The 17,389-nt window shown below is 48.6% G+C and overlaps 1 protein-coding gene across 2 annotated transcripts; it reads right to left on the bottom strand.

The window, feature by feature from the left end:
• Positions 1–779: 779 nt before the first annotated feature.
• LOC123038500 (putative disease resistance protein RGA3) lies at positions 780–13,396 on the bottom strand. 2 transcript variants are annotated; one of them, XM_044462193.1, is made up of 8 exons: positions 13,115–13,396; positions 6,819–13,031; positions 4,686–6,734; positions 4,627–4,633; positions 1,878–4,485; positions 1,555–1,701; positions 1,148–1,245; positions 780–1,004 (listed from the first exon to the last, which is right to left on the bottom strand). In XM_044462193.1, the coding sequence occupies exons 3-5, from the start codon at positions 6,721–6,723 to the stop codon at positions 1,884–1,886; spliced, it is 4,647 nt and encodes a 1,548-aa protein (XP_044318128.1). In that variant the 5' UTR covers positions 6,724–6,734; positions 6,819–13,031; positions 13,115–13,396; the 3' UTR covers positions 780–1,004; positions 1,148–1,245; positions 1,555–1,701; positions 1,878–1,883. The 2 variants fall into 2 exon arrangements, with proteins under 2 accessions (XP_044318128.1, XP_044318127.1); XM_044462192.1 differs by lacking the exons at positions 780–1,004; positions 1,148–1,245; positions 1,555–1,701; positions 6,819–13,031 and having other exon boundaries at positions 4,056–6,734.
• Between the last annotated feature and the right edge of the window lie 3,993 nt (positions 13,397–17,389).

Raw genomic sequence — 17,389 nt, forward strand, 5'->3', positions numbered from 1 at the left:
GGGCAGCAACTTCAGGAACTGTGCTTGGACACAAAGAACTGGGTCTACAAGGCTAAGCTAGAAGAATGTATAAATCCAAGAAGAGCCCTACACATAAAGAAGATTAGAACAAGTGGGTTATTCAGACGGCACAACAGTGACTGCGGTGGAGCAAACAAAAAGATAACTACGGAAAGTAATGTAAATTTGTGGGTGGGAACTGGGATTGTGTACAAACAAGGAATTAAATCTTACCTTGGATTAGGTGTAGCCTTTGATTATAGGAATGATTCCTTTTAACTTGCGGCACTTCCTTTTTAGCTCCTCGCTGATGCCACTAAAAACTTCTAATTTCCATAGTGAACTTGTCAGGCCGTCCTTGGGCAGGAGATTTGACGAACGGACAACGCTCGATCACTAATTCTTGCAGAAGGGTTCAGAGGATGTCCTTGGGCAGCAACTGGACAGTCTCTGATCTGTAATCTCAAGCTTGGTTAGGCGCTGCAGCTTCTCTCAGTCCCGGAACTCATAGTCAGTTAATATTTCTCCCTTTTCAACTAGATACCACACAAAAACCACATAATGGATATAATTCTTTCCCTTGCAAATTTCCATTTCCCTTTCCTTTTGTTGGGAGTTACTACTGGATGTTGATTTCCAAATATGCAACACAACTATCAGACAAACAACCCTACACAATTAGAATTACTACTTTTGCTGTGAAAGAACATAAAACAACTACACAAACACCTCACATAAAGTCACAAGACTACCACACGTGCGGACACTGAACAGATGGAAAGCTTTACTCTCTTTTTTTAAAGCATTTCCTTTCTTTTCCTTTTTTCTTTTTTTTCTTTTTCCTTTTTTCCTTTTATTTTTTCCCTTTTCTCTTTTTCTCTTTTTTCTTTTTTCTTTTTCTTTTTTTCTCTTTTCTCTTTTTTTCTTTTTCTGTTTTTTAGCTTTTTTCGTAGAAGGAGAGAGCTCTCCAAGGCTATAAGAATGTACAACTCCAAGACTGATCCCTGCGAAGTAGATTGAAAGATAACATACATCATTCAGACTATGCAGTAACATGTAATCCAAAGTAAACCAAAATGTCTCAACGTGTGGGGTCACCATGGATTAACTTCCAAAGGGGTAAAGTGGTGTTCTTACATATACATACCATAGTTATGTAGGCGATGCCACACAAGGTCTTGGCGTCCAAAATTGTGCAAAGGTTCTTCAAAGGTAGAACAATTTTTAGAGCTCCATAGCAGAGGCCTGAATGGTAGATTGAAACTCACATTGTTCAGATTATGCGGTAAGCGAAACAGATAAAATGAAAATGTTGACGTGTGTGGGATCAGGAAAATGTGATGGAAAGTGGTGGGAGTTGGGGATGGATGCAAGCAAGGAAGCATTTGTTCAGTTCCAATAGTAAGTAGAACAACTGAAACATATGAAATGGAAACTTTCTCAGGTAACCAAAATAACAAGACACATCACAACAAATCGACGTGTTAAATTTGTAAACAGTGCTGAAGAAGTGGTGTACGGGAGTAGGGGATAATTATTCATATATATACTAACCATAACCAGTATAATAATGGACGGGTGCTATAATAATTTGAAACCTTCATGCTTTCAAGGGCAGCAACTTCATGAACTGTGCTTGGATAGAAAGAGAACTGGATCTATAAGACTAGGCTAGAAGAATGTACAAATCCGAGAAGAACCCTGCACATTCAGAAGATTAAAAAAGTGGGTTATTCAGATGGCATGGCAGTAACTGCGGTGAAGCAAACAAAAAGACAACTACTCTGATGCTTACTTACGAGATTAGTTATGGAAAGTAACGTGAATTTGAGGGTGGGAAAGTGGGGAATGAGTACAAGCCATCAAATGTCAGTTACCTTGGATTAGTAGTAGATGGCATAGTCTATGATGATTGGAATGGTTCCTTTTAACTTGCGGCACTGCCTTTTAAGCTCCTCGCTGATGCCATCAAATACTTGTAATTTTCGTAGTGAACTTGGCAGGCCGTCCTTGGGCAGAGATTTGATGGCCGGACAGTTTCTGATATATAATTCTTGTAGAGAACTTGGCAGTCCGTGCTTGGGCAGCAACTGAATGGCTGGACACCACCGGATCTGTAATATCTTGAGGCTGGCAAGCTTGGTTAGCCCCATAGGGAGGTGCTGCAGCTTCCTGCAGTGAGAAAACACAAGTTTCTGGAGGCTATTGAGGAGGTAAAGGGCCTCCTCTTGCTCCTCTGTTAAGCGCTCCACCTCTTCGTTGTAACAAAAGTTTAACTCAGTGAGGGCGGAAGAGAGGAGTCTGCAGATGGGCACAGTAAGGACTCCCGCCCAGTCATCTGTCGACAGATTTTCGAGTTTGGATGAAGAGGAAGGAATCTCTTGGTCATGCGGCCATGAGGGCTCTGAACCAGTGAAGAATTTTGGGGTTCCACAGATGTTTAATCGTGTGAGGTGGCCCTGGGCGATGAGAGGCCAGAAGCCCTCGCCTCTTAGATCCCCACAATCAGGCATGTATAAACTGGTGAGAGAGATGAGATTTGAGAGGGGAGCCAGCGTCTCCATGCCCTCCACGCGCCACACCATGAGTTGTTGCAGGGAGGTCGGGAAGGGGAAACAAGATGAGGCGCAGGACGAATAGGACGAGAGGAACCTGGGGCAACCAGATATGCCCAACCATTGGAGGGAGCAGAGACTCTGGAGCCCTCCTCCGTGTGTGCTGTCCTTGCCAAGTGAAGCAGAGAGTAACCGCAGCTCTTTGCATGCATCGATGTTCAACTCCTGTAGTTGGCGAGGTAGGAGCAGCAGACCTCCTCCTGCTGCTGCATCTTCTACCTCCTCTCCTCTTGTCTGATGGTGCCCATCTTGTGCATGCTCAATTTCAACTTCATTACCTGAAGATGATGGTGTCGTCATCTCCGTCTGAAGCACCGCCACACCAAGCTCTGTTATCTTCTCACAACTTCTCATTACTAACACAGTGAGCTTCGGGAAATAAGACAACAGTAGTGTCAGTTCCTTTCCATCAGTACCACAGTCCTCGATCCGTATATGTTCAACTGGAAGCGGGCATTCAGTATTATAGCCTTCACCTTCAAACAGCAGCAATGAGTTGCTCATACCGGTTATCCACAGGGACTTGAGAGATTTTAGCTTCTGGAGATGAATCAGTGGCAGGGGAGGGCACTTCGTCACCTTCAGGTCTTTCAGATCAGCTAGATTATGGAATGCCAGCCCATTCCACAACGCACCATGCTGACAGTCTTTTCCCTCAACTTTCAAACTCAATTCCGATTTGTAGTTCTTCGAGTACACTAGCTTCCCAAATACTGGTCCTGTTTGTTCTATCTCAACTGAGCATGGAGCTTTGGTCCAAGGAATTGGAGGCAATGACGCCAATTTGGGGCAGCGTATAATCTTGAGCTCCCGTAGTTTAGGAAACCAAGACATATTCTCGTCGTGCTTTGCTTGATAGCTACTAGGGTGTGAAAATGGCAATTCCACGAGTTCAGGGCAATCTATAAAGATGACCACCTCTAGAACAGAGAACAAATGACAAGGTTCGTTTCCAGCCCATTTTTGTAGTTTTGGTATGTTAACTATTTCCAGCCTTTTCAAAATATGGAAACTTTGGCTTGAGACATGACTCTGCCACTCTTCACCAGCAACGAACCCCAACTTCCCTAGAGGGGGAAGTGTGCTCCAAGATACGTCACATAGGGAAAGAGATTCTAAATTTTCAACTGAGAGGTACCTGCCCAACCATGATGGGCAATTAGCACCTCCATGTCCTCTAATGCATAGGTCTTGCAGATTACTGTGTGGTACGAGACTTTCAATGACATGTTCTTCTTGTTCTGCATTCTTGTTAGGTCCATCAATACACCATTCTAGTATTAACTTGTGCAAGTGGTTTTTGTGTATCAGTTTTAGTTCATTTGCCTCGTCTTTTTTCTGCACCTTTTCGAGATTATAAATGCCAAGTGATCCTCCAAGCTCTGTCAGTTCTCCTAGTTGACTTAGTTCAAAACCCTTGGTTTCTTTTCCCACTTCAAATCTCCTCAGTTCCTCTAGGAATTTAAGTTTCTCAACCTCGCATATGCTAGAGTGAAGTTTAAGACTATCTTCCGGCACACCAAAATGACGCAATTTTACAAGGCTGCTCATTTGACTTGTTGAACCAAAGCTGCCGCCCCAACTTTCTAGATCAATTACCTCTAAGTGATAGGATCTAAACAATGCACTAGGTAAGCACATGTCCTTATTACGAACTGATTTGATCCTTAGGTAGCGAAGATGGACAAGTTCTGAAAAGTCCAGCAACACAGCGTCCACAGAATATGATGCACCAGACAGAAAAATAGTGCGCAAGGCTCTAGCTTCCCTAAATAAACCCCTAAAAGTTTTGGCAAAGTTTCCATGGTATTCACCAAACAACACTAAAGTGCGTAAGTTCTGAACTTTCAATCTTTTACCTAGTGCACTCCTATGTTTTAAAGGCGTCCCTAAGGCGACGCCTAGGCGACGCCTAGGCGTCGAAGCGCTCCCCCTCCGCTTTGGAAAATCGACCGCTTTGGGCGCCTAGGCGTCCAAAGCGCCCGCCTAGGCGTCGCCTAGGCGCCAAAGCGCCCCCCCTCCCTAAGGCGGTAAGGCGTCGCCTTAAAAACATAGGTGCACTCAAATAACTGTTGTATTCTTTAAAAGTGATTATATCTTTGACATCGGTATTTTCTACAATAATGGACAAGTGACGTACAGATGCAGGAATTTGTATGGACCTCACATTAGAACTATATATGCAAAGGCATTCATATGATGAAACCTTCACTGCCAAGTCATGCAGTAGGTCATGAATAACATAACGAGGACCATTTTCTTTCTCATTCTTTCTAAAGAATCCATGATTTACCAAGTCATCTAAATAGCACAGTGCAACACCTTCTGTTCTTTTGGCCTTATCATGTGACCTTATAATGCCTAGTCCTATCCAGAAGTGAGTCAACTCTTTGCTACCAAATTCATAATCTTCTGGAAACAATGCACAATAGGAAAAACATTGTTGTAGATGAAAAGGGAGATAATCATAGCTAAGCTTTAGGGCAGGCATAATGTCAATGTCGTTGGTCTGTAATTCCCATTCTCTACTTTCTGCAACTCTTGTCCAGTGGTCCAAGGTAAGCTGGTTTCTTAGTAACCTACCAACTGTTTTTGCTGCAAGAGGGAAACCCTTCAATTTTGTTACTATTCTATTCCCAACATCACGTAATTCAGGATGGTCTTCCCATGGTCGTTGGTCACCAAATACACATACTTCGAAGAAAGACATAGTATCCTCATGACTTAAACGTTCCACGTTGATTGAAGAATTAGTTGTGGTGACCATACTTGCTACCTTTGGAATTCGTGTAGTGACTATAACCACATTACCCTTTTCTCCATCATTATGTTTCAATGGAGCTAATAGTTTTTTCCACTCATCCTCATGATATGTCCACACATCATCTAAAACAAGCAACAACCGCTTAGATTTTAATCTTTGTTCAATTAACTCTTGGTTGCTAGCATTATCCTTTTCACCGTTCACTTTAGGGAGCTTGTTCACAATCTCTTGTATCAACCTATCTGCATTAAAATCGAGAGAGACACATATCCAAACTGAAACTTGGAAAGAACTCTCGAGTTCTCTAAATATGTGTTGTGTGAGTGTTGTCTTCCCAATACCACCCGGACCAACAAGTGGAACCACAGTAAGTTCATCTGTACAATACTTACCATGTGTAATATCATCCACGATGCTCTTTTTCTGGCCATCCCTCCCATATAACTCAGACTCTACAATATTTGGGGTGGTTTTGGGTCTGTTCATAGTACTGTCTTGGTTAGAGGTACGACTAGAACCCAATAGCTCTAGACTGAGGATGGTGGAGACCTTTCCACATAGGGCTTTCAGCTGCTCCACTATTTCTATCATCTTATGGGACATCCCCACCCTATCAAATTCCTTTTTTGGAGTTTGCACTACATGATTTCTCTGTACTGCCTTGGACTGCCAGGCGCCACAAAGGAACCGTCGTTCCAACATGGTATCGTCATCGTGGTCGACGGACGGGAAAGAGTAGCATGTGAGATTCTTACCGATAATGTGGGCAGAGCTGCGAGCACGAGAAATAACCTTGGAAATGCATCCACCATTGTTGGTGGGTGACGCTGGTGGGGAGCTGATTTGATGCCTGCCACGAGTGCGGATGCTAAACAGGCATCCTTGTTTCCCCCCACCTTCTGCTTCGTCGCCGGGATCGCCACGGCTAGCACTAGCACCAGGCGAACATGGTGAGAGCCTGAGCTTATGAGCGGTGGCCCTGGCAGTGTGCCGAGCATTGAGGACGAGGCCATCAATGCAGCCCTGTGCATCCAAGTCGGCGGTGGCGTGGTAAGTGCCTTCGAGCGCGTCCTGGATGCGGAAGTAGTCAAGCTCGTCAAGCACGTCGTCAGCCCTGTACGCGAGCTCCCGGAGCTTGTGTAGAAGCTCCTTGAGCGCGGGGCTTCGAAATTCCCTGCCCTGCGTGTTGTCGAGCATCCCCTGAGCGTAGAGGAGCTCCATCTTGAGGGCGTCGATGTTGTGGCCAAGCCCGGCGCTGGCCGCCCATGGCTCCAGCAGGCCGTCCGTGACCGGGGCCAGAGCCTTGCCCAACACCCAGAGCGCAGCGTCCACGGCGAAGTCCATCGCAACGCCAGCTGGAACCATTTCGAGATGCAGATGTTAGTTGTTGTTGCGAAAGTTTGGGGACAAGCTTGAAAAAGTATGTACATACTACTTACGAATGTGAATCCGGTGTGTGGCTCCCTGCAGCGAAGACGATGATCAAGCTGCGACGGAAGACAATGATCGAGAATGCGAATCCGGCGTGGCTCTCTCAATACTGTTTTTGCCGGCGCTGGTTGCGTGGAGAGGGTATATGTAGGCGCGCGCAGGGAAGAGGTCGTGGGAAGAGAGGCAGGGATCAATCGTTAGCTGTTGGTGGAGTGTTCCTTTCCTTCATTTGATTCTTTATAAGCTGCCGGTGGAGTTTTCCTTTATTTGATTCTTATTCTTTTCCTTTCTGGACACCAAGGCATCACAAATTCTAAAGCAACGGCAAGCACAAGCACCAAACCCACACTTGTTTCATAGGCATCGCATCGTCTACTCTTGTTTCTTTTCTTTATTTTTTATTTTGCTATAAAACATTCATCTGGATTTTTTTCTAAAGGGTATGTCACTGTGCTAATCAACCTACAACTTTTTTTATCCAGTGCATTAATAGTTTCTCCATCTAGTACAGAAAGAGTATTTATAGGTGAGAGGTCATCATTGTCTACGGACCGGCCGACCATAGTAGGTCTGCTTCCTTCCTCGAGGAGATCCACCGGAAAATTTCGGCCGCTTCTCCGGGGGCAATTCTTTCTGAGCATGGAACTCTTCGAACGGTCGCTTAATTTTAAGTGGGAGGTCATCATTGTCTACGGACCGGCCGACCATAGTAGGTCTGCTTCCTTCCTCAAGGAGATCCACCGGAAAATTTAGGCAGCTTCTCTTCCGGTGGTCGTTGGAGGCGATTTCAATCTCCTCCGTTTCGCGGAGGACAAGAGCAACGCGAACGTTAACTTTGCATGGATGCAAATGTTTAATGATTTCATTGCCGATCTCGGCCTCCGCGAGATTGATAGAATTGGTGCCAGGTTTACCTGGACCAATCGTCAGGCCTCCCCAACCCAGTCCGTGCTGGACAAGGTTCTAGTTTCCCCGAAATGGGACCTCCGTTGCCATCTTGCCTCCCTTCGTGCCATCACCAGGATCGGCTCCGACCACGTGCCCCTCCTCCTCTCCTTCGCCGATTCCCCATCGATTCCGCTTTGAGACATTTTGGCTGTCCCAAATCGGTTTTGTGGAGGCTGTTGGCACCCGCTGGGTGGAAGCCCGTGGTCACCCCCACCCTCGTCCCCCCTCGGCCATTGATTGTTGGCATTTTTGTGCCAAGCGTGGCCGACAGTTCATGAAGGGATGGGGCGCTAACTTGGGGCGTGACCTCCGCGAGCGTAAGAAGGCCTTGTTGGCCGCCATCCAAGCCCTAGATCTTCGTGCTGATTCCAGCGGCCTCTCTCCGGATGAGTGGCTCTCTCACTACGACTTAGAAGACCAGCTCTCCGTCATCTACTCTGATGAGGAGGCGTATTGGCGCCTCCGCGGGGCCCAAAAATGGGTCTTGAAAGGCGACGCGAACACGGCCTACTTTCGGCCATCGCGAACGGCCGGCGTAGGCGCAACACCATCCCCCTCCTCTGGGATGGTGTCTCCCTCCTGCAGGACCCCCGTGACATTCGTAGCCATGTCGACGGCTTCTATAGATCCCTGTTCTCTGCTGCTCCTAGGAGCGGCCTCTCCCTGGCTCCTGATTGCTGGACCGACGCCCAGCTGGTTTCGGATGAAGGAGAATGCGGCCCTCACGGCCCCTTTCTCCGAGGGCGAGGTTTGGGCTGCCATTCGAGGCATGAACCCCACCTCCGCTCCGGGTCCCGACGGCCTTCCGGTGAAATTCTTCCAGGCCTTCTGGAATGTGATTAAACTTGAGATCATGGCCATCTTCAAGGAGTTCTATGTTGGGTCCATTGACCTCGGGCGCCTCAACTATGGAATCATTTCGCTCATCCCGAAGGTTCCGGGTGCCTCTGACATCCGCCAGTTTCGTCCAATCACGGTCATCAACGTGATCTTCCGGATTCTGGCTAAAGGGTACGCCAATAGGGTGACCCTCCTCGCTGACCACATTACCCACCCCAACCAGTCCGCCTTCATTCAGGGGCGGTATATCCTGGATGGGGTGCTAGTTCTTCATGAAGTACTCCATGAGGTCCGATCTAAACACCTCAAGGTGGTTTTCTTGAAGATTGATTTCCATAAGGCCTATGACACTGTTAGTTGGCCCTTCCTTCGGGAAGTTTTGCTCCGAAAGGGCTTTGACGACCGCTGGATTACCAGGGTTATGCAGATGGTCTCTTGCGGTCGCACTGCCGTGAACATTAATGGGGAGATTGGCCCCTACTTCCCCACACTGTGGGGTTAGACAAGGCGATCCCTTCTCCCCTTTCCCGTTCAATATGGTGGTGGACGCGCTTGCCGCCATCCTGGACAAAGCGAAGGCTGCTGACCACATTCGCGGGATCACACACCACCTGGCTGGCGGCTCTGGGATTTCCCTCCTCCAGTACGCCGATGACACCATCATCATGATCGAAGGCTTTGAGTTGGACATCCCCAATCTTAAGTTCCTTCTTCTCTGCTTCCAACAAATGTCTGGCCTTAAGATAAACTTCGACAAGAGTGATGTGATGGTGATGGGATACTCTGAGGCCGAGTCCCTTGCCATCGCTAACCGGCTCAACTGCCGCCTTGGTTCATTCCCCACGACCTACTTGGGAAGGCCTATTAGCGACTCTCGGCTCACCTCGCAGATCTACGCCTGACCGTGACCAAGCTTCAGACACGCATCGAACCTTGGCAGGGTAGATGGCTGTCTAAGGCGGCTCGGACCATTCTCATTAACTCATCCCTCTCCAGCCTCCTCCTGTTCCTCATGAGCTTCTACAGCCTCCATGAGACTCTGCACCATGAGATCACCAAAATCCAGTCCCGCTTCTATTGGGCCGGCGACCACAATAAGCAGAAATATCATACGGTCAGCTGGCCTGACATTTGCAAGCCTAGGGAACAGGGCGGCCTCGGTATCATGTGTTCCAAGCTCATGAATATCGCCCTCCTGTCCCGATGGCTCTGGCGCATCTCGCAAGGCCATGGTGGCCTCTGGCTCGACATCATCCGGAATAAGTACTTGCGTGGACAGCCCCTTGCCTTTTGTCAGAGATCTGGCGGCTCGTAGTTCTGGCAATCGGTCGTCCAGCTTCTCCCTGTCCTTCGCATCAGGACTTCCATCTCGGTGGGGTCCGGCTCGGCAACTATGTTCTGGTTTGATCGGTGGGCCGGAGACCCCCCCTTTTGCCGCGCGCTTCCCCGACCTCTTCTCCATCGCGGTTGACCCCTTGATCTCAGTTGAGAGGGCCCTTATTGACTTAGGGCGCCTCGCTTTCCGGAGGCCTTTTGGCCCCCCGGAATCCTCCGCTTGGCGTGAGTTGCTAGATTGCGTGGCTCTCCGTGAGCCTGTGGTGGACGGTGGCCCGGATCAGGTTAGATGGCGGCTCGAGCCTTCGGGCCAATTCTCCACCAAGTCGTTGTACCAGGCCATCGCCCCATCCTCCGCTCCTCCCCCCTAGCCACGGTGTGGTCCATCCGCCTACCTCTGAAAATCCGGATCTTCATGTGGCAGTGGATTCGCGGTCGGATCCCGTCTGGCGTTGAGGTTCGCAAACGCAATGGTCCGGGCTCTGGCCTTTGCCCGCTTTGCGCCACCCCCGAAGACTCGAATCACATCTTCTTTTCCTGTGTGTCCGCGCAATTCGTTTGGAGCTGTTTCCGCGAGGTGGTGGGTGGAAATTGGTGCCACGCCAACTTCCCCAACCTGTATACGGAGCTCCAGGCCTCCCCCCTGGCTTCTCGCCACATTAGGTGGCTTGAAATTGGGGTCATCGCTTGGACCCTCTGGACGATCCGTAATAAGCTCGTGATCCAGCGTGCTCCTCTACGACGGGCTACTGACGCTATCTTCAAACTGTCTGGTTTCTTGCAGCTCTGGCGGCCGCTTAGCCGCCCGGATGACCGCGACGCCATCTCTGCCTTCATCGCCGACCTCCGCTCGATGGTCGTCCGTCTCTCCCCACCGCCTCCGCCGGATCCCGACTAGACGCGTGTTTGGTCCCCTGGCGCCTCAGCTCTTTTCTTTTAGTCTTTTTTGGGCTTGTTGAGCTGTGACCTCAGCATAACCTTTGTACTTGATTGTGTGACTTGGGTGCGTGTGTTTGAACTAGTCCATGTATGTGTGCTCAGTGGCGGTTTGCTTTATTTATAAAGCGGGGCGAAAGCCTTTTTCGGTTATAGGTGAGAGATAAGTAACTAGTAACGGTTATCTAGTGAGATAGCTAAGAGGGTGAAACCCTCCCTCGAAACAGGCTCACGCCCCGCTTTATATATAAAGCAAATATCACAGTACACGGCCAGCCGATACAACGGAATGAGGAGGCCCTCTTACAAAGCAGATCCTAGGATAACCGGACAACACACACAAACACGAGAATGCTACCAAAAACTAATACAGGTAGGCCTGAAAACACGACACGACACGCACTAGGTCACCTAGGCTCCACGACAACGCCCTGAGGAGGGAGGACGACGCTAAGCGTCGCCGTTGCTTAGTCCAGGAAGGAGAGAGGTCTTCACCTCGAACCACAACGACGGCCTCAAGAGGTGAGCGGCGCCTGCAAGCATGGCCGACGCCGGCGCCAAAGCACGGAGTTTTCGCTCGGCAGCTCACCCATGCCACGATGAGGCACCCAGAACCACTGCGGCGAGCACAAGCCTCCAGTTTTGGATCTGGACATCACTACTGTCGAAGACAGGAAATGAGCCCAAGCCCCCAACCGCTACACCCCTTGCCGCCCACACAACCAAGAAGCATAGCCATCGCCGCCCCATGGTGCCCGCCGAAGAGCCAACCATATGGACCTCCACCCGGGCCGCCGACCCGGCATCCATTTCTCGAGATACCCGTCAATCGCCCCCGCCACAGCACACCAACCAAGGTCGAAGGAGCAGAGGCACTCCATCCACTCCTAGCCCGACATCAGCACACTCCACCGTAGGAAACGCCCACGCTGGCATCCCCAGCCAGTCCCAGTGGACCGAGGGGGACACGATCCAGTGACTGCCAACGGCCGCCATCAACCAAGCCCCGACCTAGGCGAGCTCACACGCATCCATGCCCATGGCCAACAGTGTCGATCCGTCCAACGGCATAACGGTCCCTCCCGAAGACGTCACGATCCCTCACCGATGCCATAACGTGAGGACGCCGCCCATCTAGCCCACAAGACCCCGCCTTGGCATGACCGGAGGTGGCCTAGAGCCGGCAAATCCAACTCCAAGGCGCCCGAGCTCGGAGCATGCACTAGGAACAGCCAGCCCCGGGTAGATTGGGATGCTGGCACCACACCACCCCTGGCCATGTTGCATTTGACAGCTGACTGGAAGCAACATATGACGGAAAAGCTGCAACCAGCAGATGACCCTGCTACAACCAATGGCCGGATTTATTGGAACTGTCGGCCCGAGATGCTGCAACAGGCTGTCGTCGTTGCTGCAACCGTGGTGTATAATTGCTAGAGCAAGCCGGCAGTAGAGTTGGAACCATGACCGCGAGATGCTACAACGAGCAATGGCGGTTGCTACTAGTGATGTCGAGACAAAGCTGCAACTTGCATCGAAAAAGCTGGGACCGGCCACGGGCACAGCTGCAACCAGCATCGACAAAAGCTGCAATGGTGGCGACTAGGGGCGAGCCCAGTGATACAACCGGCAATGCCGTTTGCTACGACCGATGTCAACAAATGCTGCAACCAGTCACGGTGCTGAAACACCCTAGGCAGCGGTCTGCAAACGATTACAACGGTGCTATGATCGCGGTCGGCGGGAGCTGGGACCGGCATGGCCGTGCCTCGGCGGCGAGGCTTGACAACCAAGGCCATGGCGGTGCCCTGGCAGCCATGGCGACACCCCTCGCGAGGAGCTCGACGACCATGGCCAAGGCGATGGGGCGTTGGAATGGCGTTGCAGGGATGGCGTGCTGCGTGAGCGATGCACGCCGGAGATTTCCTTTTCCCCCGCGAGATGTGTGAGAGGAGATATACGAAGATCCAACGACTAACCAATCGGTTGCTACGGGCTGAATCGGACGGCCGCGAGGTGACCGGCCAAAATTTGGCCCCGTCGACCGGGACCTAGCAGCCTCCTTCATGTTTACTTGCGGGCCATTCCCTTTTTAACTCCTTGCTGTTTTAACGACCACCAGCGTTTAATTCTGCAAGTGAATTTGGGCAACCACCGGATGGCTGCCCAGCCAGTCCTTGGATTACTCAACCTCAGACGCCATTGTAATTTGCAATAATGAACAGAGGAACAGAGCAATCCTTACCTGCAAGGCTACGAGGCCAGCTGTGCTTCCGACCCGCAGGAGCATTCCGTCGAACACCTCCCAGGCAGCATTTCGAGGCCACCGACGCACTGGAAAGCGAGGCGGAGGACCTGTAGAGCGGCTAGCCGACGCACTGGAAAGCGAGGCGGAACCGGTGGCGAGCAGGGAAGTTTGGGCTGAGCAGGAGGCAAGCGGTGTGGGGGGGGAGAGTGATGACGACGCGGGCGCCATTCGCGAGCGAGAAGGTCGAGCCGAGAGCCCGGGACACCAGCGTGAAAAGGCTATACACGCGAGGCTGGGAAAAATATTTTTCCAGTCTATTTTTATCTCATTTTTGTGGTTTTTCTAGGGCATATGCCTTGTTGATAAAACAATTTCATTTTAAAGTCTGTCACGTGATTTAAAGCTGTAAATAAAATATGTATATAATACATTATCTCCTTTTTTTGCAGGGGGCGTTATCTTCATTACTCCTTTGGATCCATATTAATTATCGCCGAATTAGTATAAAATTAGTACAAAGTTATTGTCAGGACTCTGCTTCTCTGCAATGCCTAACTGAAGAAGGAAACAGAAACTCTGAAGAAATCAACACCGCGCTCGAACCGTTATGCACTTGGGAAATGGACGACCCAGATGAAGCGTTCTGGCGATCAACGGCTACCCAGCTCTCCTGTTCACAGTCACGCCATTGCCGCCACCCACTGGACAGCTATAGTAACGGAACGGCACGCGACAGCGACTCTACCTGCTCCGCCAGCTATTAAGCCCCCTCTCCACGCCTCTGGAAGCATCTTTTCCCCATTCTACAAGATGTATTACCTAGCGTAGCTCTAGAACCCTAGCTATCCCTGTAGAATTCAGATCTGATCCTCGAACTGAGTTGTATTTGTCAATTATCTCTGTAATAGACAAAGCCGGGGCTAGTTCGAGTAGAATCGTGTGTTCAATTTGATTGTTGGTCTTGTCAATTGGTATCATGAGCCAGTGAATCCTCAGAGGCGAATCGGATCTGGCCACGCATTGGGGTTGGGATCTCTCGTAAAATCCCTCGATTCCGTGTCAGGTCCCGGCGGCGGTGTAGACACCAGATCAGAGGCGGCCTGGAGTAGGCATTGTTCGGCTGCAAATTGGGGAGAAACTCGGTTACGGTCGGAGCAATTCCACTGCAGTAAAATCCCGTAGCGTATCCCTGATTCGTGTAGCATCGGAGGCGAGCGAGGCGTGCAGTTCTTGAAGCAAGTGAGTGGTCACCGGCAAGGGTTCAGACAAGAGCTGCTGTAAAATTTCAGAGCTGTGGTGACCATCATGCCTACCAGAACGAAGCACATGGACGAGATCTCGGAAGAGCTCGAAGCCATGCAGACCGAGCTCTCGGCGTTGGGGCTGAAACAGGACAAGATGCAGGACCAAATCGACCAAGTTCACACGCGGTTACAGACAGTAGAATCTTTGGAAAAGCAATTGGGCAAGGTTGAGCTCCTAGTCGAGAATAATTCCAAAGTGCAGCAAGAAATTTTTTTCCATCTTGAGGGAGATGAAATCAGGAAAACCCAACCCTCCCTCCCCTGATTCCCCTGGAGTTATTACAATGGTCACTCAAACTGATCTTTCCAAACAGCCTCAACAGGAACAGGGGACACAAACAACCAATCTCCAGGGACAACAAGTGGTTCCCCCACTTGGACAGCCAAAACAACTGTTGCACAATCTGCCTGATAGAACAACACAGCCTCAAGCCAACAATTCCTTGCAGTATCAAACTGACAGAGCAGCACAGTTCATGAAGAGTATTTCTAAGGGACCCAAATTGGACTTTCCTACTTTCAATGGGGAAAATCCTTTAGGCTGGATTAGACAGGTCAACAAATATTTCCAACTTGCTCAAACTCCTGATGAATGCAAAGTAAATTTGGCCCTAACTTACATAATTGGACGAGCTGATAATTGGGTTAGAAGTGCTCAAATGGACAATCACAAACTGCCCTGGCCTGACTTTTGCAGAGCATTATGTGACAGATTGGCTAACTCTAGCATATATGAAATTTTAGAGAAATTTCATAATCTGAAACAGAGCACACTTTCTGTGGCTGCTTATACTGATAAGTTTGAAGAAATAATGGCAGTAGTCAGAGATGAACATCCCTACCTGCAGGAAAACTATTACATAGTGAGTTTTGTCAATGGATTGAAACCAAGCATAAGGTGCAATTTAAGGCCACAGAGACCTACTACTCTTAACCAAGCTTATTGGTTGGCAAGGGATTATGAGAGTGGGTTACAAGCAAAGTACCAGTCCTATCTCAACCACCAAGATAAACAACTGCAGTTTCAAGTTGGTCATCAGAAAACTAGTGCTCCTCCTCCTACCACTAATGTGCAGTTACCTCCAGCAGCACCAGCAACCAAGAAACCAGGTGTATGTTGGAGATGCAATGGGCCATGGGTTCCTGGTCACAAATGCAAACAAGCACAAACTCTACATATTATCACTGGAGAAAGCAATACTGAAGAAATGTCTCCTGAAGAAGAAGCTCAACTTGCAGTTCTCACTGCTGAGGGTCATCTGACTGAACATCCAACTGGTTGCATGCACATCTCTGCACAAGCAGTTTCAGGAAACACTTCTGAGTCCACATTGGCTGTGCACATTACAATAGGAGGAAGAAATGGAGTGGCCTTAGTTGACACTGGGAGCACTAACACTTTTATTGACCTGAAGTTTGCACTCAAATCTGCTTGCCAGTTAATCACTAACCCAACACAAAAAGTGACAATAGCTGGTGGTGGATCCTTAACCACAGGAGCACATGCCCCTGAAACAACTTTCAAGATTGGCACGAAATATTCACTAATGATTTGGCAGTTCTGGATCTTCAGGGATATGATGTGGTCATAGGTTGTGATATGCTCAAGAAACACAACCCAATTTCCTTGGATTTTGATGCTAGAACAGTTACCATCACAAAGGACAAGATCAGACCGGTAACATTCTTAGACTGCACACTGTCAGATACTCCTAAACTCATTTCAGCAGAGAAACTAGATAAGTTGTGTGCTGAAGGAGCAGTAGGATTTGCCATGAGCTTGAAACTTCATGATAGCTCTTCCACAGAATGTGGTGCCATCCCCTCCACCCACAAAGGAAATACAAGCAGTACTGGAGCAGTATGATTCACTGTTTGAGGAACCTACTACTCTTCCCCCATTCAAAGAATGTGATCACTCCATCCCTCTTAAAGAGAATTCTACACCTCCTAATGTCAGACCTTACAGAGTTCCTCATCTGCAGAAAAATGAGATGGAACAACAGATCAAGATTTTGCTCTCCAGACACATAATCCAACATAGTGTGAGTCCTTATGCATCTCCTGCGATTTTGGTCAGGAAAAAAGGAGGAACTTGGAGGTTGTGCATAGATTACAGGAAACTAAATGCTCAAACCATAAAGAACAAATTCCCTATACCTGTCATAGAGGACTTACTGGATGAACTACATGGAGCAGCAATTTTCAGTAAATTGGATTTAAAGTCAGGTTATCACCAAATCAGGATGAAACAGGAGGATATTCATAAAACAGCTTTCAGGACTTATTCTGGCCACTATTAGTTTCTGGTCATGCCCTTTGGGCTCACTAATGCTCCAGCCACATTCCAAGCCCTCATGAACAAATTATTTGCTCCATATTTGAGAAAATTTGTACTAGTGTTCTTTGATGATATCCTCATATTCAGCAAAAATCTTGAAGAGCATCAACAACATCTCAAACTGGTCCTAGACATCTTAAAGGCCAACAAACTGTTATTGAACAGATCCAAATGCACTTTTGGCACACCAATAGTGGAATATCTTGGCCACATCTTATCTGCACAAGGAGTGGTAACTGATCCTGAGAAAATTCAAGTAGTGCAACAGTGGAGCACCCCAACCAATGTTGGAAATATGCCCTGGAGGCAATAATAAATTAGTTATTATTATATTATATTTCATTGTTCATGATAATCGTTTATTATCCATGCTAGAATTGTATTGATAGGAAACTCAGATACATGTGTGGATACATAGACAACACCATGTCCTAGTAAGCCTCTAGTTGATTAGCTCGTTGATCAATAGATGGTTACGGTTTCCTGACCATGGACATTGGATGTCGTTGATAACGGGATCACATCATTAGGAGAATGATGTGATGGACAAGACCCAATCCTAAGCCTAGCACAAGATCGTGTAGTTCGTATGCTAAAGCTTTTCTAATGTCAAGTATCATTTCCTTA

This window comes from Triticum aestivum, chromosome 1A, assembly GCF_018294505.1.
Source record: "Triticum aestivum cultivar Chinese Spring chromosome 1A, IWGSC CS RefSeq v2.1, whole genome shotgun sequence".
Taxonomy (NCBI): domain Eukaryota; kingdom Viridiplantae; phylum Streptophyta; class Magnoliopsida; order Poales; family Poaceae; genus Triticum; species Triticum aestivum.

What these genes read in the sequence shown, in the direction of transcription:
- LOC123038500 (XM_044462193.1), bottom strand. Translation starts at nt 6,723, where the DNA reads ATGGACTTCGCCGTGGACGCTGCGCTCTGGGTGTTGGGCAAGGCTCTG.